Source organism: Dermochelys coriacea, chromosome 11, assembly GCF_009764565.3.
Source record: "Dermochelys coriacea isolate rDerCor1 chromosome 11, rDerCor1.pri.v4, whole genome shotgun sequence".
NCBI lineage: Eukaryota > Metazoa > Chordata > Testudines > Dermochelyidae > Dermochelys > Dermochelys coriacea.
The window spans coordinates 39,707,422-39,732,620 of NC_050078.2; the positions used below are offsets into that span (position 1 = coordinate 39,707,422).

The following is a 25,199-nucleotide window of genomic DNA, read 5'->3' on the forward strand; positions in this document are numbered from 1 at the left end:
AAGGTGTCCATGAACCACAGATATGGAATGTGTATATTTCTACAGAATGATTTTGGCACACATGCTGTAAGGCTAGGAGCCTGGTTATCTGGAAAGTAATCCATGTCTGGATCTCCCTCTGTTTAAGAAGGAGGGGAGACTGCTGAGATTGTCCTTTTTTTTTTTTTTTTTTTAAATGAAGGGTCCTTCACTGTGGATGGAATTTTCTTTCCTTCTTGATCTTGCAGAGCCTATATTTTAAAAAAAAAAAAAAAAACCAAGAAAACAAAAAAAACCCCCACTCATTTCAGATCTGCTATAAATCACATTATTTTGGGGGCATTTAGGGTGGAGACGTGCTTTATATCCTTTAGCTCCAGGTAGATCAGATGTGAGGTAAATTCAATAGGCCTGATTCTTGAGTGGATCTCCCCTTTGGAAAGGCTTCCTAGGAGCAGAGCTATTTTTGGAGAAGGGAAGGAGATGGCAGCATCATAGGGTGGGTTGGAGTTTTTGCTCTACGTGCACATTTGCAGGCTTTGTTACCAGGATCTTCAGAACACCAGCGTGAGTTGCTTACCTACAAAAATACATTTGAGGAACATAAAAATGTACAGCGGACTGATTAAAGTGATAAGGATATAAAATATACATTATTGTAAAATAATAAACTTATAATTGCTAGTGTGCCTTTAAATCTTATAAATTGTTTGATTGACCTTGGAAAAACCTCATAAAAAGGCTGTAGTTGAGATAAAAGAGAAACTGTGTATCTTAGTGTTCTAATGAGGTACTGATCCTCCAACCAAAAGGTTACTCGGAGCTCATTTTCTGCCAACGTGGACCTCCATCTGTAGGCAGGAATACACATGAGTACAGTGTTCTGTTCCTAAATTCCTTTTCATTGGCTTTCTGTTTAACTAACCCACAGACACTAGACCACAGACACTTCACCTGGTTTGTCTTCCTCCTCTGAGGGCACTTTTGTTCCCACAGATGAACAAGCAATAGTTGTAGCCCTCTAAATCAACAGACTATAATTGCACTTAAGCAATACATTATTTGTTCAATGAAAGAGAAAATAAATGAAATAAAATATAATAGTATAAAGAGAAAAGGAGTACTTGTGGCACCTTAGAGACTAACAAATTTATTTGAGCATAAGCTTTCATGAGTTATAGCTCACATTTACTCTTGTGAAGGTGCAGCTATTGGAAGGTAGGCTGCTGTGAGCTGGGAAATATATGTATATTGTCTGAATGCACAGTTGATCCTTGGACTGGACAGGTTTCAGAGTAGCAGCGTGTTAGTCTGTATTCACAAAAAGAAAAGGAGTACTTGTGGCACCTTAGAGACTAACAAATTTATTAGAGCATAAGCTTTCGTGAGCTACAGCTCACTTCATCGGATGCATTTGGTGGGAAAAAAAAAAAGCCACCAAATGCATCCGATGAAGTGAGCTATAGCTCACGAAAGCTTATGCTCTAATAAATTTGTTAGTCTCTAAGGTGCCACAAGTACTCCTTTTCTTTTTGGACTGGACAGCCTCTCTATTTTTGGCCTAAAAGTCTGATACCCTCTTCCTTAGAACTGATTTTTCTTTTTCTAAGCCCCTTCCTGTATTATTGTGTTTCACTATAAGACCTGAATTGGTTCTTTTGAGCCTCTCCTTCTTGAAGAATCTTCTTCTATAGAAAACATAGAGTTTCTTCCTAAAGTGGTGGTATAGCCAATTTCTCAATGAGGGTATGACTATAGAAAATAATTTCATATTCAGGCACAGCCATTTGTCAGTGATGTATCAATATATGATGATGATAAACATGAGTAGCTGTTTATTGCTAAGTGACACTGTCAAATCAAATTTACTGTTTTTAAACCATGTATTTTTAGATGCCTCCTCCCATGGTTTTGGCCTTTTTTTTTTTTCCTGGTCTGGGTAAATATCCCAGATGTGTGATTTGAAGACCCTTGATAACACTAACCTGGCAGAGTGCAAGTGGGCCTGATTCAGTGCCCATTGAGATCAGTGGGAGTTTTTCCATTGATTTCAGTGGACTTTGGATTATACCTGTTGCCTAAGGAATCCTGCAGGCTTGTGGTTCTGTCATCTGCAGGGCTTCCCAACAAGGACAAGAGGAGTGGCTTTTATTAAGCAATATATGCATAGTTAAGTTGATGCAGGATCAGCCTGTTATTCTTTTGTAGATATCTCTGAATTGCTACACAGTCAAAGATAGGGCCTGATGTGAATCCTTACACTCAAACAAGTTGTTCTGCTTATGTCAGCAAGCCTGCTTCTGTGATTAAAGGTCTGAAGGATTAGTTCTTCTCTTTGACTGTGTAGAGATTCAGATATTTCACAGAAGGATTTAAATGGAGATGTGTAGTTAGATTCCCCCTCCCATCCACCCAGTTTAAATTAAAGATTGGTAGGAGGTGGGGGACAGACATGCTTTAGGATTATTTCTTTGCGCCCCCCCTCCCCCAATTAAGCCTGAAAATTCATGAACTAAAATAACATCAAGACTCAGGGTGTGATCTTGTGCTTTGCCTCTCAGACAGTGAGAGGCCAGGTGGAAAGGTGGGATATGGAGGCTTGAGGCCACCTTTGTGTCCCCTTTATTATGGGGTGCTCTGGGACTCCTGGTGCAACTTAGACAGCCCCGGCTGCCTGTCTAAGTTATGTCAGCCCCATAAGCCTCATGGCTGTCTTCTGTAGTTCCTATGCCAGGGGAATCCTTGTATGGCGGGACCCAGTGTTTGTAGGGTTCCTGTACATCGGTCCTGTGGCTGTTGTAGTGGGGTGACAATCTCCCCCTCCTATTTTACACACACTGAACAAAACATACAAACTTGTAATATCCAGATTTAGCAAAGAGAATAAAATATCGAATTGTTCTCCGTTGAAAAGACTCTGCAAGTTGGTAGGTCCCATGTCTGATTTTGAGATTTTTCTTAACTGTCTGTGATCATAAGTGTGTTTCCCTTTCAAAACAAATGTTTTAATGCTTTCGAAGAGGTGTTTGTGTCAGCTCAGTGCTTACCAATATCCATACAGCAAACCAGTACAGATTCACTGGAGGAAAACATTTCAACTTCTATTTTGGAAGGCAGGCATAAACACATTTTAATTATGAGAAATACCATGACAGTATTCTCTTCCCAGTTCCTTGGAAGATGCTCATAATGTGGAAAATCATCCTATGTTCTGATTAACTTCTGAAAGAATATCTCAACTTTATTTTATGATTTACTGGGGATATGGCAGGGAGAATGTGAACACAATTATATCTTCATCGTAACTAACTTTTGTACAGAATACCTATTCCATGGTACCCTCTCTTATGCACATAAGTGTGCAAATCAGTAATGGGAATTGAAAATAGTCGTGGCTCAGGGTTTGTTTGTTTTGTTTTTCGGATACCTGTTCTGAACTGTATTGGTACTTGGCTAACTTTTTTTTTTTTCCCCTGTTTGTCTTGTAGGTTTTGTCAGCGTCACCGGATGAAATCAAGTTCAAATGTTCCCTGTGTCCCAAAAGACTTGTTGATGATGTCAGAACTAGTTCTTCCACAATTCATCTTTAGTATTATTCAGTACTTAAGAGAAGGATATAATGAACCTGGTATGTTTCAATTTGCATGTGGATAGCATGGTTTATGTTGCTGTCTCTTGATTATGATTCTTTGTGAAGATGCTAACTTTAGTCTGTGCTGAACCTAGGGAATCCTTTCCAAACCACATATTGAAAGGATCAGAACTCTGGTGCGTGCGTGCGTGTGTGTGTGCGCGCGCGTGCAATCGGTCAGAACTTGGTGAGCTCAATTTAATTTTAGTCACTGCCAAAAAACTTCAGTAATGTGGAGTTAAGTTTGCCTTGCATTGGTTTGTGCCCTTCCTGTAAATAGAGGGTACTGTGTATTTCAGAGCACTTTGAAAATTGAAAGCGGCTCACTTTCGGGTAGGCTGTATCTCCTTAATCTTTTGACAGAATTATGCTAAACTTGCACTATAAAGTCTATTCTGATCCTTGTTGTGGCATATCAGATTTCATAACAGGCTCCCTGTGTTCATGGTGAGAGAGATAGGGCAATTTCCTGCAATATCCTTGAAGAATCTTATTGAATTAAGTTTGTGTTTGGAGTCCGTTGTATTAAATGCAGAGTTTATGTATTATTGTGGGAAGAAGTATGTAATCTTTTTTTGTGGCTGGGGGGGGGGAGAGGAAGGAGATGGGATGTATGAGCCTGGGGAAGTGTTGTGAGCTTCAAAGGACTCTAATTGAACATTATAATTGAATGGGGCAGATAAGAATGGACTTTTGGGACAGTGTCGTGCAGTTTTCCTGAGGAATCTCTAGGGAAAAGTGAATGCAAATATCCCACTCTGTGCAAAAAATCAAACCTTTTGAAGCTACACCCCAAAGAGAGGGCCACTGTCTGCTGATTACTGTTGGGGTTTCACCAAGACCTCTTTACTTAGTTCCCCAAGAATTCAGCTCTACTCCGAACTCATCACTCATTTCTTTATTGGCATACAATCAAACTATACTTGAGTTGATCAGTTTCAAGCATAGGGGTGGGTACAGGGCATACCACATATACACAGTTGCAAAGCAGACCTCTTCCTTTATATACATTTACACATTGCACTGCATTTATGATGCATTGCATTACATGTTTTTGGATTGGCTTGTTACTTTGTAGGAACCAATCCCTGTGCAGCATCTCTGTCCATGCACCATCCATGTATTACTTACTCTTTACCTCATCTTTGTTCCCGACTTCTCTTACCCAGGAAACCATTTACAATGGACATCTCCCTTGTCTTAGCTAGTACAAGCATTCTGTTTCAACCTGCTGATCCATTTACCTCCCTAATTTTCTCTCTCAAGACATGAGACCTCACTCATGTCCAGTTACTCATACTCAAGCCAGGCCTACAATTACCTGTTCCTGGAATCTGAAATCAAAGGCCCAAGTTGTATAAAGGAAAGACAACTATTTATGGTGTTTCTTGTTCTGAGTTAAGGCTGTTATGAACTTGTAACCACAGAGAAACCCTTTTTTAGGGTTTGAAGGACTAACTCCTACCAAAGCTCTTGTTAAAACATGGGGGAGGGGGTAATCTCTGGTAAACTTACTGGCATGCAGGTTATTTTATTATTTTTTTAAAAAAATTCTGTAATGCTTTCATTTTAAATTGGCTTGCTTATAAAGATCTAGTGTTTTTTGAGTGCTTGCAATTAGTTATTCATAGTCTTTGGAGAGAAAGCAAAGTACAGATGCTGGCCTGTTTAAGCAATCTGGCTTGCTGCGGATATCACAGTGTAGGCAGGGAAGTGAGCAGCCTGGAAAACTCCCAGTCAGGGGAGGGAGGGAAGGAGGGGGAGAGAGAGAGAGAGAGAGAGAGAGATGCGGGTAACTTCCCACAAGAGGTGATTTGTGATTAGCTAGGAGCCTAAAGTGGGTGCCCTTGGTGGGCTCTGGAGGGGGAATACAGGTGCAGTTGCCCTGAACTATGACATGTGGATTTTAAAGCATTTTGAGAAATGTTCTCTTTAACAGAAAACTCTGATCAGTCTTAACCATTCTCCATAACACTAATTTTTTAAAAGTGTAATTAAGGTCTCTTGTAATGCTTACGCAGAAGGGGACAAAATTAAGGTTCCACAAACAATCGTAACATTCTTTTAACAAAGCAAATTGAAAAATAGAAATTTCATCTTGTGGAGAGATATTGACATACACATGATTCATGTGGTTATATTTCAGTCAAACGTGATTTTCTATTGTATAGAGATGTTATTTCTTAGAAAGTAATATACGTACAGACCTGTTTACGTGCGGATGTTGGGAGTCAAGCCGTAACGACCGCGTGTTAACAGACCGCGGGTTAAGAGGGCCACTCTGAAAAAAGTGTCTGATTCACTTAGAAAAACGCCGTTATTTTCTGCTCTTTTTGGCGTGCATTTTTTTTCTTTCTTATGAAGTCTGCAGATGAAAGATTTAGATATTTTCTGCATTTTGCTCCTCCATAAATCTTACAACAGTTTCTACAGCACTAAGGGCTTCTGTGGGCGAAATTTTGACATTTTCAATGACATCCTCACCATCACTTTCGTGGTCCAGTGTAGCTTCGCAGCCCGTTAATATTTCTTCCTCGGACAGAAATTCTGAAGTCGGGCAATCTTCACTCGGTAATGATTTCTGGCGAGGTGTTCAAACTAAAATCTTTATCATTTGAAAGAGAAGTTTACCTTTATCCTCTTTTATCTGCGTGCATGTTTGTAGGAAGTCATCTTCCGAAAATCCTTCAAAGTCTGTCTCTGAATCAGTGCCACTGTTGGAGTTTTCCGAGTCTGAGCCGTCTTTGACAGAAAAGGCATCACCGATCACCTCCATCCAGCAGTTTTCAGTGGACTTTTGTTTTACTCTGTCCCAAGCTTCTTTAACTAAATAAATAATTTCCTTCATGTTTAACTGTTTCAGGAATTCGGAAATGCCTGAAGACGTGCATGACACAATCGCCTAAATCGGCTCCCGTCGATAATTGTTTTTAAAATTCTGAATAATGCCATGGTCTAAAAGTTGAATTTTTGATGTTGTGTTGAATGGTAGATATGGCACTTGAATTTTTCCATCGCTCAGTACCAGTGATCCAGCTGGAGGATGGGCTGGACAATTGTCAAATAGCAAAAGTGCTTTGGCTTTGAGTTTCTTTGATTGCAGATGCTTACGAACAGCTGGAACAAAGCTGTTATGGAACCAGTCATCGAAAATGTGTCTAGTCATCCAAGCATTTTTGCTGTTAGTGTATATTACTGGCAGTTTGGCTCTATTGAGGTGGTTAAAGCAGCGAGGGTTATGAAAACGGCCAGTGAGAAGAGGGGCAAGCTTATGGCTTCCCATCTTATTACTACAAAAAAGAAGAGTCACACGATCTTTTATCTTTTTAAATCCAGCTGTTTTTTGTGTCTTGTAATTAAAGGCTAACATCTTACCAGGTAGCAGTTTTGCAAATAAAGCTGTTTCATCACAATTATAAAGTTGTTCTTCGTGGTAGTCTTTATTTTATAAAATAGAGTTTAATTCGGTGGGAAATGCGTTTGCAGCTGATTCATCAGCTGGTCGGCTTTCTCCAGAAATCAATACCTGCGCTATGCCGTGACGCTTTTTAAAACGACTTATAAACCCCTTGCTGGCTTGGAATGATTCATCCCCGGTTAAGTTTCCAAATTTTGTCGCTTGGGCTTGAAGAATTGCCCACTTAGAGGCATTTCTTTCAGCCTTTCCTGAGCAAACCCTGTGCGCATGGCTTTGTCTACTGTGGGTTTTCCTGAATAGTGCACACGTTTTTGCTTAAGCCCCGCAACAGAATCAATATTTTATACAAAGCCATTCAGTTTAGATTAGTTTTTTAATCATCCTCGGAAAATAGATTCGGCAATCCCAATATCTTTTGAAACTTTGGCCTGGGTTTCTCCGCTATTTACTCGATCTATTGCAGCTAGCTTTTCTTCTATGGTGTAGGAACCCTGACGCTTGCCCTCTGCCATTTATATTAGGTCTACGGTTTAAAATTTTCTAATGTAGTGTATATATATTACTATATAACTACTATATATTGTGTATCTCTCTCTCTAGCATGACAATGACTAAGCGTGCGTGATACCTCTTTACCAATATCGGTAAAGACATACAACACGTTTCTGCTCTGCACTTCCTGTCGATTTCTATATTAGTAAGCAAATCTGTAGCACTACATAGCAAGTTCCTGTACCGTGTGTTAATGAATCTCACATGTTAAATAGGTAGCACTGGGAGGCATGGCGCTACCACTCGTTAAGCGGATTCGTGCGTAAACAGGTCTGTACTGTACTGACAGCACTGGCTATGGCCATTCATTTTGCTCTATAAGCTCACTATGTATTTGTATTATTGCCTTTGCATCATAGTACTAACTTGTAGTGTCCCTGTTGTTTCAATCCTGGATCTCTCTTGATCATAAATCCAATTATCTAATGTTGTATGTTTATCAAGTGGGGATAATTCATAAGTGAGACCAGACTGTCTATAAACACATTTTACTGGTGATCTAACTAGTGTTTTAGTCTACTGAAATGTTCAGTACAATGCTTTATTGAAACAATAAAAATAAAATAAAACAATTGTCTTTCTCTGCCTTAAACTTCTTTTATTGGGTTTCCAGCTCTCTGCCTTAAACTTCTTCTATTGGGTTTCCAGCTCTTGATCTGCCATCAGAAAAAGACCTTCACAGAATTCTTCAGATGTTGGAGCCTCATGTTTCCTTTCTAGAAGACTTGACCAAAATGGGAGGAGCAATGCGATCAGTCCTTACCCAGGTTTTGACAAACCAACAGTTCTACAAAGATCTGAGCTCTGGTGAGTTCATTCATATTCCTGTTAATGAACGTTGAAATTATTAGGAATTTAAATTGAAGCCATTTTTGTTCATTATCAGGCCAGTGTACTGTATTCTTTTGTTCTGATATCACCAAAAAGATCAGAAAAATAATTATAAGAATAATTAAACTGACATCAGAGTTAATTGCTATTTTTAGTGCTTGAGAAACCGATGGGAATTTTGCTAATGTAAGAACTGTGGAGTAGGGTCTTTTGTGGCACAAGTATTTTTGTAAGGACATATCATTTCAATAAACATTTTTATAATTGGTCTAAGATCAAGAACAGAGCTGACTTAACTAACATTTTTATTACCATCAAAACATATGCTCATAAATGCCTCATATTTTATTTTAGGACCTGCTCTCATAAAGCATACCTGTTGCTGCCTGAGACTGTGGGGTATTCTGTTCACAGTAAAAATAGCCTGATACATAAGCCACCTATTTTCTTTCTCTGATGCTCCCCCTCCCATTCAGCCCAAAATGTTACACAGTCACTGGTTAGGAAGACCTGATGCAAATGAACTCCCTGCTTTCTGTGGCTTGCTGCTTTCATTTTTGAGTCTCTCTAACCTACTTCTATATGACTACAAAGCAGATAGGAGTTACTCTGGCTTTAAGTTAGTATAATTATCTTGAGCAGCTGTGGGTTAAAGGAGGGCAAAACTCTTAGACAGCAGTCTTCTATCTGAAAGAGAAATACTTAGGAATACTGCTGAAAATTACTTTGTCCTGCTCTCCTCTCTCCCAAATTGACTTTTTCATGCTTTAAGGGAAAGTCTTTTGGGAACCAAGCACGATCTCTTTTGAATGAAAAGTTTAATAATTTTTACTCTGCAGGGCAAAAGCTCAGCCTGCATCACAGAGTAGCAGACTTCATATGCATTTTGTGCTTAGGTGGAAGAGCCTGTTTTTTTGTTGTTTTTTTTTTGGGGGGTGACAATGGGGGGAGGATTGTGTGGAATAAGGAAATATGCCTGCAGGAATAGGGAACGTACCTCTATGAGTGGAGACCTAGCCTCCCTGGAGGCAGAACACAGCAAAGCGTGAGGCGTTTTTGTGGCCCACTAGCAGGTGGGCAGCTAAAAAGGATGTTGTCATCTCTGTGGCATTTGCCTTTCCATTGTTTAATAGCTTGCTTAAAAACCTGAAAACAAAATTATTTCCCCATACAATTTTTTCACTAGAGAAATATTGATTTTTTTCCTAGCCATTTGCTTTTTGAAGATTTTAATCCAATGTGTGCAATGTATTTACTACTTTGTGAACCAGCAACTTGGATGTGAGTGGAAGTGTCTATAGCTCTGGGAATAATCTTGGTTAACTGCTGCTACAGTGGTCTCAACTCAACTTTTTTTTTTTTATTTTGAGATCCAAAAATAAAGTGGCTATGTTTTTTCCTGTTTGATGCTCTAAGAACATTCTCTGTCAAAATTTAGACAATTTAAAATGAGTTTTATATATAAAGCCTAATTCACTTCAGTATCCTTTTATTTCCACCAACTTGGGGTTTCTGCCTTTTTTTTTTTTTTAATAAATATTGTGGATCACTTTTAAAATAAATGCTTGTCTTGTAAAATAAATGCTTTTGGAATGAATCTCATTAAGTGAGGCCTTTTGTGTTAGTACATGAACTGAATACTTGTTTTTCTTTGCTTTAATGTTGTTTTAAATATATATTCAAGGTGTTGGAGAAAATGCATGTGCAAAGAAAAGTCATGAAAAATACCTCATAGCTTTGAAAGGCTCTGGACTGGCATTTCCTGAGGATAAACTTGCATGTGGTATGCAGGAGCAAGCATCTGGGACTAGCACTTTAGCAATTCAAGGTTTGTGTAGAAAAACATCTTGGCAAAAAAAATCTTGCTTTTTAAAAAAAAATCTTCTCTTTCTTGTGTCCTAAACAGTATTTGAAGTGCTTCATGAAATTAAACTATTCGTAGGGATCACTTCACATACTGCCAAAATGCAGGACCTATTGTAACTGCACCAAAAAAACTAAACATAGTACTTCAGGGATAGGATGTGAATAATAATCCTTATCCAATCAGAGAATTAGTGGGATTCGAGTAGGCAAGATGTAATTACTCATATTGGAATTTAGGGACTGTAACTGGGTTAAGTCCTTATTATTGCAATAGTGCCCTGGATTTTTGATGGCCAGAAGTGATCAGGACTTCAGTTTGTCCCTTCTGAAAGAATGTTTTTCTGCCAACATAGTGCACTGAAGCACTATGGTGGGATATACTTCTGAATCACAAGCATCACTTCTTCAAGTACCCTGAATATCCCTTGGAGATCTCCCCTCCAAGTACTGCCAAGCCCAGTACTGCTTATCTCGTGAGAGCTAATGAGATCAGTATGAGGCAGTGTGGCTACAGCTAAGATTATGTTTTGTGTTTCTTTATGGATCATTAAATTTTATAAAACGTGTCTCTCGTCAGTACAAGAATTGTGAAGGAAATCTTTATTTTATTTTAATTTCAAAAGGTTTAGCAGGTGCTACAGCAACATCAGGACAAGGAGAGTCTTCAGATGAGGTGAGATTTTTTTTTTTAAAAGAAATTAAATAGAAATGTAACAATATATAAACAGAGAATACCTTAGTCCAAATCCTGCAAATCTTTACTACTTGGGGTATGTCTATCTAGTTCAGTGGAGAGAACATCTGTTAGTAGGGATCTACAGGACCAGATCCTTATGCCCTTGCTCCAATAAATAACTTTAAAAAAAAAAAATAAAAATTTCCATTGTTGCTAATACTGCTTCAGCTGAACTGGTATAAGCAACATAGATATGTGGTGTCACAGTTCAGGGCAACTGCCACCCGTATTCTCCCTCGTGGTCCAACAAGGGAACCCACTCTAGGCTCCTAGGTCTTCAGCTGTAATGGTTAGTGACTAAGGCTATGTTTTAGTCACAGGTATTTTTAGTAAAAGTCATGGACAGGCCATGGGCAGTAAACAAAAATTCACAGCCCGTGACCTGTCCATGACTTTTACTGTATACCCCTGACTAAAACTTGGGGTGGGGGAGGGCAGCCCAGGTGTTTGCAGGGGGGTGGGCAGCAGAGCATGGCCAGGGACCCCTGCTGGTAATGGGGCGGGGGGTGTGTGTTGGTGGGGCCGCCAGGCTCCCTACCTGGCTCCGTGCCTCCCTCCCAGCTGCAGCAGAGTTTTGGTGCAGGCGGGGCAAGAGGTTAGGAGGGGGCACGGGACGGGGTAAGGTGGGCTCTGGGCAGTGCTTACCTGGGGGGCTCCCCGGAAGTGGTGACATCCCCCTCACTCAGCTGCTAGGCGGAGGCGTGGTCAGGCTGCTCTGCAGCGTGCGCACGCTGCCTTCGTCTTCAGGCACTGCCCCTGCAGCTCCCGTTGGCCGCGGTTTCCAGTCAACGGGAGCTGCGAAGCCAGCGCTCTGGGTGGAGGCGGTGTGCAGAGCTGCCTGGCCATGCCTCCGCCTAGCAGCTGAGCGAAGGGGAGGATGTTGCCACTTCCAGATAAGTGCCGCCCAGAGCCCGTCTCATCCCATCACGTCCCGTGCCCCTGCTCCTTCCCACACCTAAGCTCTGCTGATGCTGGAGGGGAGCATGGTGGCCCAAGACTGCCCCAGCAGTGGCCGGTGTGACTGGTGCAGGGGTTTCCTGAGCTGCCCCTGAGCCAGGCACACCGGTCGCTGCAGAAGTCACGGAGGTCACAGAAAGTCTTGGAATCCGTGACCTCCAAGACAAACTCGCAGCCGTATTAGTGACCCATGTCTCTATCCCTCCTGACTCGGCTTTTTCTAGGCTGTGCACTTCCCTGCCTACACTGTGATGTCCCCAGCAAGCCAGCCTGCCTAAACAGGCCAGCATCTGCACTTTACTTTCTCTCTAATGGCTATGAATAGTGTAATTGCCCACAGTTACAAGCTCTTCATAAGCAAGCAAATTTATTTTTAAAGTGAAAGCATTACAGAAAAAACATTTAAAAAGAGTAAAAGAACCTACATGTGTGCTAAAAACCTTAACCAGAGGTCACCTAACTCCATTCGTGGGCTCTGGTAGCTTCAAGTCCATAACTGGGTTTTCTCTCAGGGTTATAAATTCATAACTGTTTCGTATTCAGAAGGAGAACCACCATGAACAGTTCAGTTTTTCCTTTATACAGCTTGGGTTTTGATCTTGGCCTCCTGTAACAGGTGATCAGCAGACAATGGCTTGTTCAGAGCATAGTTTCAAAAGGTTTGATTTTTGCATAATTGCAGGTGAGGTATTTATATTTACCTCCCCTTAGATATTCCCCAGGAAGTTCACTTAACACTTTTCGTTCCAAAAGTCCATTCTTGTTTGGCACATCGTTTGGTATAGTCCTTTGAATGCCAAGGTCTGTCATTTGTTACATTTCCCCTTCCTCGCCTCCCCACGCCCCACCAGGAAGTTTACATACAATTCTAGCCCACAGTAATACATAAACCATTAATTTAATACCATGGGCCCCAAAGATACTAAACTTAATTCAAATAGCTCACCCAAGGGTATGGCAGGAAATTGCTATATCTAGCACAGGTGGCTCTCTCTTTCCAGCAGTCATTTTCAGCATCATGTCAATTAGACTTGTTCTAAGCAAGTTTAAAACAGATGATGCTAAAAGGGGTGTGAGCAGTGTTAGGCACTAGATATCCCAGTGATGCTAACACTGTTGCAGCTGAGCTGGTGATAGCAACAACGGGAATATTTTCTTATGTAAATTCTCTGGTGTAGACCTGGCCTTATTTACTAATCATGTTTGGTAGGGGAGAAGGAGAAAAACCTATGTGTAGGTTAGCTGAAATCAGCAAAGAGAATTGATGGGGACTAGTTACGTCACTGTAGAGTTGCTTTATTAATGTATTCTTAACTTGCTTGAAATATTGTTTTTATGGACCTAATTTTTTTTTTTTAACAAAACTTTTGACAATCTTCCAGATGATAGCTTAGTCCCAGGACAGGACAGCAGTTTTTTCTAACTTGTTCAGACATATGAGCAGGGAGACAGAACAAACTTTTAAAATGCTTTAAAACCTCATCTTTGGCAAGGACTTTTAGTGTATCCTGAAATCTATTTGAACAAGTGTAGCAGTGAAAAATCTATTGTTTGTTTATACCTACAATAAGTTACATGTTACGCTCTCAGCAGTGCTATTTATAAGTTGACATTTTTCAAAGTACTGCTTGCTATTCATTAACCATATCTTTACACGAATACAACTCCACAATATGAAATAACAACTAGAAATACTACTGATGAGACATTAAATAAAACAAAAGAAAATTCATCTTAATATTCTGAATTTGATTCAGAATGATGCTCACTCCTTGTTTGTGATTGCTCTATTGTGAGGAAAGGAAACTGATGCTATTATGGTAGTTTGGGGAGGGATCAGATATGGCATTCCTTTTGGAAAGGATGGTGGGGTATGAATGGGGACTAGGGAGGCATATTGGTACTGTGGAAAGGGAAAAGGATTTATTTCTCTGGGTGAATTATAACAGTTTAAAAGGAAGGTTGGGGAATAGAATTGAAGGCCCAAGGGAAGGGAATTGAGTTAGTGGGGAGAGAATAGCAGCAACTGAAATATGCCTGTCAGTTAGTGTTTTACATCTTGTGGACACTTAATTCATTCTTTTTTTTCCAATCTCGAGTATAAAGCTGCAAATCGCCATATGTTAGATCAAACTAGCAACTATGTTAAGAATGCAGTTGTTTTTATTATTTATTATTATTAAAACTGAGAAATTTGGACCTATCTGGGATCTGAGTCAAGTTCTCAGTTACCCTATTGAGATGTTTCAGAGTAGCAGCCATGTTAGTCTGTATTCACAAAAAGAAAAGGAGTGCTTGTGGCATCTTAGATACTAACACATTTATCTGAGCATAAGCTTTCGTAAGCTACAGCTCACTTCATCGGATGGGCTTATGCTCAAATAAATTTGCTAGTCTCTAAGGTGCCATAAGTACTCTTTTTCTTTTTTCCTATTGAAATGTAATCTCAAAGAGCATGAGTGGGCATTTTCACACTTGATCTCAACCAAGACTTTTATTTAGAAACATCTATAGCAAGAAGGATTAACAATAAACAAACACAACCAATTTTAATTTATGAGTACATTTTTTTTCTTAATTTGTCTGACATATTTTCAGACAAATCGGAGATTAAAGTAAATATGATGTAGGGTGAGGGTAAAAATAACTTCCAGATTCCCTCAGTTTTTTTAGCAACTCAAAAAGAGACTGAAGGGCCTTTTATAAATGTGGGACCTGAAATACACATTTATAAATATAAATCCAGTTAACTTACTCTAAGATACTTTAATAAACAAGCTTTTAACCTTGTTCAGTGTCTCCAGTGCAAATTACTGAAAGGGAAATATTACTTACTGTTCAGTAACTCTGCATCAAGAACACTAAAGCAAAACTACCTTAAAGCAAAATTGAAAATAAGTTTGTTAGAAAAGATCGTGCTTTCTCCTCATGTAAGACTTTTTTTTTTTTTTCCTGAATAAGTAGTAGCGGTGAATTATTCTGTCCTTTAGAATTCTAAGAGTATTTTAGTTCATGGGAGAGTAATTGGAGAGAGATGACATTTAGCAAGGTACTTTCCTTTTTGTATTTAGGATGAATCTAAAAAGATGAGTGTTCAGGATGCATTGCTGTTAAACTTCAACTCATAGATAGATTCATAGATACTAAGGTCAGAAGGGACCATTCTGATCATCTAGTCCGACCTCCTGCACAGCGCAGGCCACAGAATCTCACCCACCCACTCCTACGAAAAACCTCACCTATGTCTGAGCTATTGAAGTCCTCAAACTAACTCTTTCTATTAAGATTTAATCCTCCCCTACTGAGACATGGGAGACAAGTAATCAGCGCACATTTCAGTTGAGGAAAATATTCTTCAAGAAAATGATACTTTATTCCCCAAATTTGATCATAGCTTTCATCCTCTTAAATGGATGAAATCACACATTTCAGAAAGTCTAATGAAGACAAATATATTTAACTTGCTTCTCTAATATTATAGTGGGCGCAGTGTCATCTGCTTGTTAGAACGGTAGACTTGGAGGCCAGGATCCAGCATCCTGAACCCAACTCATATATCTGTCTGCATGTCACTTTCTCTTTTTATGCCCCATCTTTCCCATTTAAGTGGCGGTGATCATGTTTTTAATCTAAATTGGTTTCTGTAAGGCTGGCTTGCTTGTTTATAAAGCATTCTGTGCACTTCAGATGACGAGTGCCTTTTATATATCTGAAATATTATTTTATTTGCTAGGGCTCTTCTAATTGTAACTGGCTGCCAACAAATTAAATTATTTCAATGTTGGATAGAAACATTTAAATTGATTAGAAAATGTCTACTCAATTATTTTGTTGCCATCTCAGATTCATAGTCGTTATTTGGCTGGAAAAGCCAGAAGAGGCCATGCGTGCAAAAAACAACAAATCCCAAACAAAAAAACCACCTACAAAGGGATAAAAATTAAACTTCATAGTTACATGTACTGTATCTAGATGTTTCAGAGTAGCAGCCGTGTTAGTCTGTATTCGCAAAAAGAAAAGGAGTACTTGTGGCACCTTAGAGACTAACAAATTTATTAGAGCATAAGCTTTCGTGAGCTACAGCTCACTTCATCGGATGCATTTGGTGGAAAAAACAGAGGAGAGATTTATATACACACACACACAGAACATGAAACAATGGGTTTATCATACACACTGTAAGGAGAGTGATCACTTAAGATAAGCCATCACCAACAGCAGGGGGGGGAAAGGAGGAAAACCTTTCATGGTGACAAGCAAGTAGGCTAATTCCAGCAGTTAACAAGAATATCAGAGGAACAGTGGGGGGTGGGGTGGGAGGGAGAAATACCATGGGGAAATAGTTTTACTTTGTGTAATGACTCATCCATTCCCAGTCTCTATTCAAGCCTAAGTTAATTGTATCCAGTTTGCAAATTAATTCCAATTCAGCAGTCTCTCGTTGGAGTCTGTTTTTGAAGCTTTTTTGTTGAAGTATAGCCACTCTTAGGTCTGTGATTGAGTGACCAGAGAGATTGAAGTGTTCTCCAACTGGTTTTTGAATGTTATAATTCTTGACGTCTGATTTGTGTCCATTCATTCTTTTACGTAGAGACTGTCCAGTTTGGCCAATGTACATGGCAGAGGGGCATTGCTGGCACATGATGGCATATATCACATTGGTAGATGCGCAGGTGAACGAGCCTCTGATAGTGTCTACAGCCAAGCGCTACGATATAACCGCATTTGCTCCAACCCCTCAGACAGAGACAAACACCTACAAGATCTCTATCATGCATTCCTACAACTACAATACCCACCTGCTGAAGTGAAGAAACAGATTGACAGAGCCAGAAGAGTACCCAGAAGTCACCTACTACCGGACAGGCCCAACAAAGAAAACAACAGAACGCCACTAGCCATCACCTTCAGCCCCCAACTAAAACCTCTCCAACGCATCATCAAGGATCTACAACCTATCCTGAAGGACGAGCCATCGCTTTCTCAGATCTTGGGAGACAGACCAGTCCTTGCTTACAGACAGCCCCCCAATCTGAAGCAAATACTCACCAGCAAGCACACACCACACAACAGAACCACTAACCCAGGAACCTATCCTTGCAACAAAGCCCGTTGCCAACTCTGTCCACATATCTATTCAGGGGATACCATCATAGGGCCTAATCACATCAGCCACACTATCAGAGGCTCGTTCACCTGCGCATCTACCAATGTGATATATGCCATCATGTGCCAGCAATGCCCCTCTGCCATGTACATTGGCCAAACTGGACAGTCTCTACGTAAAAGAATGAATGGACACAAATCAGACGTCAAGAATTATAACATTCAAAAACCAGTTGGAGAACACTTCAATCTCTCTGGTCACTCGATCACAGACCTAAGAGTGGCTATACTTCAACAAAAAAGCTTCAAAAACAGACTCCAAGGAGAGACTGCTGAATTGGAATTAATTTGCAAACTGGATACAATTAACTTAGGCTTGAATAGAGACTGGGAATGGATGAGTCATTACACAAAGTAAAACTATTTCCCCATGGTATTTCTCCCTCCCACCCCACCCCCCACTGTTCCTCTGATATTCTTAAAAAGAAAAGGAGTACTTGTGGCACCTTAGAGACTAACAAATTTATTAGAGCATAAGCTTTCGTGAGCTACAGCTCACTTCATCGGATGCATCCGATGAAGTGAGCTGTAGCTCACGAAAGCTTATGCTCTAATAAATTTGTTAGTCTCTAAGGTGCCACAAGTACTCCTTTTCTTTTTGCGAATACAGACTAACACGGCTGCTACTCTGAAACCTCTGATATTCTTGTTAACTGCTGGAATTAGCCTACCTGCTTGTCACCATGAAAGGTTTTCCTCCTTTCCCCCCCCTGCTGTTGGTGATGGCTTATCTTAAGTGATCACTCTCCTTACAGTGTGTATGATAAACCCATTGTTTCATGTTCTCTGTGTGTGTGTATATAAATCTCTCCTCTGTTTTTTCCACCAAATGCATCCGATGAAGTGAGCTGTAGCTCACGAAAGCTTATGCTCTAATAAATTTGTTAGTCTCTAAGGTGCCACAAGTACTCCTTTTCTTTTTGTATCTAGATGTTTTACCTATGTTTTTGAGCAATTAGTTTCAGAAAGAAAGTAAAGTAACCAGCAAAATGAATCAAATAAGTTAAAATGTCTGATCTTGCACATAATAATGTTGTCCTTGGGGAAACCATTTTTTAAAATGTATTTTTCTAATGCATTTTATTGAGTCTGTGGTTCCGTTAGCAGATAAAACATTGTCCTATTATCAAGTATGCACAGGGTCTCCTGTTGTTTTTTAGCTATGTGTTTAATCCAGAAGTGAATTATAGAGTATTTACTCTCTGCAGTAAACTTTGTACAGCTATTGATTTTTGTAATCTCTTCCCCTACTCCAGGAGGACCAGGATGGAAGCCAAGGTGTGGGCAAGCGCAAGAGAGTGAAACTAAGCAGCAGTACCAAAGGTATTTATGAAGTAATGATCTCCATTTATTACGTTTTCTTTGTGTCTATCTTATTGTATCTAAAAACGCTCAGTCTGTTTTTAAGCACTGGGAAACTGCATGTGACACAGGCATTTAACTTGTCAGTGAGTATTTTTAATCTGCAGCTCTCATCTCATAAGGAAGCAGGTACTACCATTCAGTATTTGGTGTCAGCTGATCATTCGTCGCCTTTGTTTCTCAAGGGAACTTCTAAAAACCCATTATGTTGTCATTATTTAGATGGAAGGTTTTTCAAATGCTAATAAATTAAAAAACCTACTGGAAGGCTTAATTTGTTCCTGACAATGTCTGTCTGTCTTTATTTTGGTGTGCAATATAATTGCAATTTGGGCCAGACAAGAGCACTTTCCCTCTGATCCTTTTTGGTGTTAAAGTAAACCGATCCGGTAATGACACTTTAATATGAAAATAAGCATCATTAGAAATAGATATTCAAATGAAGACTCCTTTGAAACTACTCACATTTATAACTTGCCTTTAAATCACTCATTTCTGTGGGCCACATCCTGCCATCCTTAGTTCAATTTAAGTAAAATTCCCACTGAGGTCAATGAGAGTTTTATCTGAAGAATGACTGACAAAGTACATGAGGAATTAGCCCTTTGGGGATTGGAGGTGGGAGAATATCCATGTCTTATACTTTTTGTTGATAGGTTTGTTGTTCTGAAAAGGTGCTAATGGCAATTGTTAATGCCTTCCATAATGATATATTCAAGAGACAAATGCCTCCCTTTCTTTAAAATTACATTATACCATTACTTGTGGGTGTGATAAGACAGGAAGATAGCACTGGGTAGCCACAAGGCATGAGAAGGGAGTATCTGCAGGGAAAACAGTAATGAAGGCATGAACAAAGCTTTGGAAAGACTTGAAAGTGAGGATGTGGCGTTTGAATTTGAAATGGAAAGGCACAGGAAGTGAACACAGAGATTTGAAGGAGTTGTGATGGTGGGAGATGAAAATTGTAGCATACGGTGTTTCACGTATACTGGGCAGAATACAGACAGAGAGGTTAGAAAAGAAGACATAACTATAGTTTTAACCATGGCAATTGTTGGTAATTGGCAATTAACATTTATGGAAATATATTGAAATGTTATAAGAAAACCATAGTTCGCTCTTCAGGAACTTATAATTCAAAGACAAGACAGAAAAGCAGAGAAGGGAGCTCGCTAGTTAAGACACTTATATCTGAGTCTTTACAGTTTAACCAAACTTCCTAAAAGATAATCCTCACAACTGCAGAAAGAATGCAATTTCCTTAATAAAAGTGAACTTCTATTATGGGGCAGGAAATTCAGGCCTAGAAGCTGCCAAATACCCAAATGGACATCATTTAAGGCATTTCAGCAAAATGATTCTTTTAATTAAACCTTTTGTTTCCCCCAGGGTTATAGGACCTCCCCCCCACCCCCCAGGCATCCTAACATGGATTGTGCTGGTGATGTTGATAGCTCCTAACGTCAGCCCCAGAGGAGGGAGTCTGCCAGTGGGGGAAAGGTAAGTTTCTGTTTTTATTAAATATTGCATAGTTTTCTGAAATTTTCAGTATTCATATTTTATGTCCTATAGGGTATAAAATAAGAGTATTAAAAGAAAATTTTAGAAAACTGAGTATTGAATAAAAACAGATTTTACCTCTTCATATAAGCAGATTCCCTGCCCCAGCATAGATCTCTAATGGTACTGCCTTCACAGCAGGCTCTGCATTCATGATACTTCGGCATAGGAACACTGATATCCCAGGAAAAAAGTTTTAAACAACTTCAAATTTATTTTTTGTAGTGATAGGGAAAAATAAAAGGTAGATTTAAAAGATTTAGGTGACACTTTGGTACAAAGTGTGGGTTTGGGTATTGAGCAGTGTATTATAAAATTGTCCTTTTCTCTTTGTTTTGTTTTGCTGTTTCTAAAACACTCATCCATCTAAACCAGGGGTTCTCAAACTGGGGGTTGGGACCCCTCAGGGGGTCCCGAGGTTATTACATGGGTGGGTGGGGGGTCGCAAGCTGTCAGCCTCCACCCAAACCTGGTTTTGCCTCCAGCATTTATAATGGTGTTAATAAAAAAGTGTTTTTTAATTTATAAGGGGGGGGTCACACTCAGAGGCTTGCTATATGAAAGGGATCACCAGTACAAAAGTTTGAGAACTACTGATCTAAACGATCTAATTTATAAGACATTTTCAACCCTATTGGCACTATTTTTTTTATTTATGAAAAAATTGCATAATACTTTTCAGACGCATAGGAGTGATCGCTTTGGTGTCCTAGACAAACTTGGATAAGAGCTCTCTTTCTAAATTCTTCAGCAGGTATAATTGGATCTGGTGGTGGTCTCTCCCTGCCCTCAGGCTGTTGTATAGAGTTGTTATGCACAATTAAACTGCCATGTTTCTGGCCTGAGGAAGCTGCACTTCAGTGGTGGATAATGAGTGTGTGTGAACAGCATACATTATTGGTGTCCACGTATTAGAATATATGAAATGTACCTAAAATCATAGGACTGGAAGGGACTTCGAGAGGTCATTTAGTCCAGTCCCCTGCACTCATGGCAGGACTCAGTATTATCTAGACCGTCCCTGAAAGGTTCTAACCTGCTCTTAAAAATCTCCAAATGATGGAGATTCCACAACCTCCCTAGGAAATTTATTCCAGTGCTTAACCACCCTGACAGTTAGGAAGTTTTTCCTAATGTCCAACCTAAACCTCCCTTTCTGCAATTTAAGCCCATTGCTTCTTGTCATATCCTCAGTGGTTAAGAACAACAATTTTCTCCCTCTTCCTTGTAACAATCTTTCATACACTTGAAAATAGTTATCATGTCCCTTCTGTTTTCTCTTTTCCAGACTAAACAAACCCAATTTTTTCAATCTTCCTTCATAGGTCACATTTTTTAGACCTTTAATCATTTTATTTGCTCTTCTCTGGATTTTCCCCCTTTTGTCCACATCTTTCCTGAAATGTGGTGTCCAGAACTGGCACAATACTGCATTTGAGGCCTAATCAGCCCGGAGTAGAGCGGAAGCATTACTTCTCGTAATCATTGTGTCTGTTCTGCAGTTGGATGATTTCAATCTGCATGGCCGTCAAGCCAGCATCTTTAATCAGTAGTAAATTCATACACACTTCTTTTTAAAAGGGAGGAAGATGAGACCCTAAATTATTGTGGCATGCTTGCTGTAGTAAGCGACTGGTGATTTTTGATGGAATATTCAGGATTAAGAGAGGTAAAAATGAATTCTCTGATATCACGCTTCCAGAACATAGATAGATTTTTTTTCTTTGTTTGGATTGGAAAAAGAGACTCCTCGTGAAGATGCCTCTCTAGTTTAAATTATTCATATTTCTTGTGATATTTTAACAATTTCTGAAAATTCTAACATAGTGGACAGAGGCCACCACTGGCATGTGACTGTGGAACGCTGGCTCTGCAGGTGGTAAGATCACCTGGAGCAGGCCAAATGGCACAAAATGCTAGCAATTCCACCTTCACTGTTGGGCCCAAAGCCATCCAATACATCCCACAAAATGATTGGGTCTGACCTGGAGGGGTAGGGAATAGTGCCAGGCCAGGAGATGCACTGATTCAGCATTTCTTGCACTGCCGTCCCTGATTTGGTGGAGCCTTTATGAAATCCTGGTTGGAATTTATCTCTGCCTTCTCTGGGGGAGAGGTGGCATTACTGCTACTCGCCATCCTCTGGGGAGAAATTCTCTTTACCCTAGCCCGGTTGACTCCAATAGGTACAGGAGGGTCATATTTGCATAAATCTCTCCATACTGTAGGAGTGGAAATGTTATGTTAACTGTGAATAGTAAGTATTAGAGCTTTGAAGGACAGTGAAGATACTGTGTGATCTAGTAGACTCAAAATGAGTCTGGGAGTTGAGATAAACTGGGTTTTGATCCCAGTTCTTCTACTAACTTGGTTTATAATTTTTGGAAAAGCTGCTTTATTTATCAGTTTTTTTTGTTGTATAGAGTTGGGATAATACTTGCCTACTTCACAAGATTGTTTTGAGAATTTATTATTTATATGTAAATTGATTTGAAGAGGCAAAATGTTATGTAAGTGTTAAATTTTATTTAAAGGTTTTAAAAGTTTTCAAACACATCATATATGTTTTTAGGAATTAAACCTAATTTATGTCACAGATTTAACATCCAATTTGTGTGGGTCCGATTCTGCCACACCTGCTCCTGTTGAATTGTACTGTACTCCACTGAAATCAAATCAATTTGTGTAAATTGTTGTAGCTCAATTGAAGTCAGTGGAACTATGACAATTTCCATCAGCTGAAGGTCTGACCCAATGTGACTGTTTGCAGAGTAAGTCACTACCCAGTGTAAGGTTGATAGATTGGGTTCTGTATAAGGGCTTGATTCTGCAACTGATTTGTACTGAGGACTTCCATTGATGACTGCAGGAATGAAACCATTACAAGCATATACTCGATACAGTATTGGTGATAGCTAACTTTTTTCCTCAAATGTTAGAAAACCCTTTCATCAACGTTAGCAGGATAGTAGCATTAAGATATTCCTTATTCTTAGATATTTGCATCTAGTATAGGGGTGACCAACCCAAGCCTGAGAAGGAGCCAGAATTTACCAATGTACATTGCCAAAGAGCCACAGTAATACGTCAGCAGCCCCCCATCAGCTCCCCCTCCCTGCTCCCAGTGCCTCTCACCCACCAGCAGCCCCGCTGATCAGTGCCTCCCCCTCTCTCCCCACCCCCCTGATCAGTTGTTTCGTGGCATGCAGGAGATTTGGGGGTGGGGGGGAGGGGAAGAGGAGCTAGGGCAGGGCAGGCTCAGGGGAGAGGGTGGGAAGGGGTGGAATGGGGGCAGGGCCTGTGGCAGAGCCAGGGGTTGAGCAGTGAGAACCCCCTGGCACATTGGAAAGTTGGTGCCTGTAGCTCCAGCCCTGGAGTTGATGCCTATACAAGGAGCTGCATGTTAACTTCTGAAGAGCTACATGTGGCTCCAGAGCCACCGGTTGGCCATCCCTGATGTAGTGAGTTAAATAGAATATTAATAAACTAAGGTTGGGATGTTCTGTGTGAAATCTAAAGTCATTCTGAAGTCTTTGACTCCTCTCTGTTCTCCTACTTTTTATGCAGATCAGTCCATCATGGATATTTTAAAGCATAAATGTTTTCTAGAAGAATTATTATTTTGGACAATAAAATACGAATTTCCACAAAAGATGGTAACTTTCTTACTCAACATGCTACCAGATCAAGATTATAAGGTATTTACATGCCCTTCTTCCCCCCAAAACAATTTCCTTTACTCACTCACTTTCAGCTTGTATTGCATCTTGCATGAGTACATATATGGTTGATATAAATAATTAATATAACAAACCCTGTGTTCTTTTATTATTTGAGGGTTTGTTGGTATGCCCAGAGCCGCACAATACATGGAAGGAGAGGTGGACAAAACAGGTTGGCTGAATAATTCCGTTCTGAAAATTCCTTCAGGAGCCAGAGTATTGTTTGTTTTGTTGTTTTGGCTATTTCCATTTTAGCTCATAAGCTTTGTTAGGCTTTATAAGGTCTAGCTCTCTGAAGGGCAGATACATACAAGACTTCACAGTTTTAGTCTCCAGACTTGGAGCAAGTGTAATATCAACAAGCTGTTTCTCTACACCACTTCTTTCCCCCTCCCTACCCTCCTCAAGTTTCCTTAGACATCAGACATTTAGGATAGGGAAGAGATATCTGCTCTTGAGATATTTTGTTACTGTTAATATACTCTTTAGGACTAGTTAGTTAAAGATCCAGTGCATGTAATTCTTTTGGCAGGAGGATGTGTTAATACAATATTTTTTCTATGATAAAAATTAGCTTGACTGCTTTATGTAGTTTTTAATTTGGTTTCCTCAATCCCCTGGTGCTAATATAAAATCTCTTGAAAAGTGTCAGGCTTAACTATAGACATTTTTACCTATGCCACCTATAATAAACTAAGGAATAAATAATAACTCGTATCTCATCTGAGTATAAGAAATGACTTGGTTCAGCATCTTTATTGTGAAAGAATTTCTGCTGTTGTTGAGACCTGCTAATTTTAATGTGTGTTAACTGATGACTTTTGGAAGCAAAACATTATGCCTTATTACCTCTACAGCTCCCAAAGTGTGTCAGGTAGGACTGCTCAAATTACTTTTTAATCAAACTTATTTTTGGCAGAAAATTGGGTTTTTGACTTAATTATATTTTTGCAGAAAATGTCTATTTTCCTCAAATTTTAGTAAATCAGAAAACCAAGTTTGTTCAGATTTTGTTTTTTGGACAAAAATAAGAAATCTTCTGCAGGGAGGAAACCACCATTTTACAACCAGTTCTAGTGCTTTACAAAACAAGTAACATACAGACCCTGTCCCAAGGAGCTTAGGAGTCCTGCTAGATATGATGTAAAAAGAGACACAAGTGAAGGGAAAGGAATGGTGAAGATTGCAAAGTTATTCTGTGAAGTTGTATACTACATATTAGTTCAGTTCAGTCATTGAATTGTACCAGTTTTTCCTTTTTTAAAAGGTTAAATGAATGTAGAAAGAGACAGTCCTGCCAAAAGAACTTACAAACTATTGGAGAAAGGAAGGTTTATCTACCTTTTACAGATGGGGAACTGAGGCACAGAGAGAAGTGTCTGATACAACTGGTAACTGAAACCAGATCTCCTGCAT

At 39.6% G+C, this 25,199-nt stretch overlaps 1 protein-coding gene across 5 annotated transcripts in view; it reads left to right on the forward strand.

Annotated features, from left to right (window-relative positions):
* The window catches only part of UBR3 (ubiquitin protein ligase E3 component n-recognin 3), a 215,276-nt gene that overhangs the window by 24,722 nt on the left and 165,355 nt on the right, over positions 1-25,199 (forward strand). For all 5 annotated transcript variants that reach the window (XR_006277987.1, XM_038422811.2, XM_038422812.2 and 2 more), the window contains exons 2-7: positions 3,468-3,607; positions 8,229-8,387; positions 10,096-10,239; positions 10,901-10,950; positions 18,393-18,459; positions 23,629-23,759. Coding sequence is in view for 4 of the 5 variants with exons in the window: in XM_038422811.2 (XP_038278739.1) it covers positions 3,468-3,607; positions 8,229-8,387; positions 10,096-10,239; positions 10,901-10,950; positions 18,393-18,459; positions 23,629-23,759 (691 nt within the window). In the remaining variant the exon portion in view is untranslated. The remainder of the gene's footprint in view (positions 1-3,467; positions 3,608-8,228; positions 8,388-10,095; positions 10,240-10,900; positions 10,951-18,392; positions 18,460-23,628; positions 23,760-25,199) is intronic.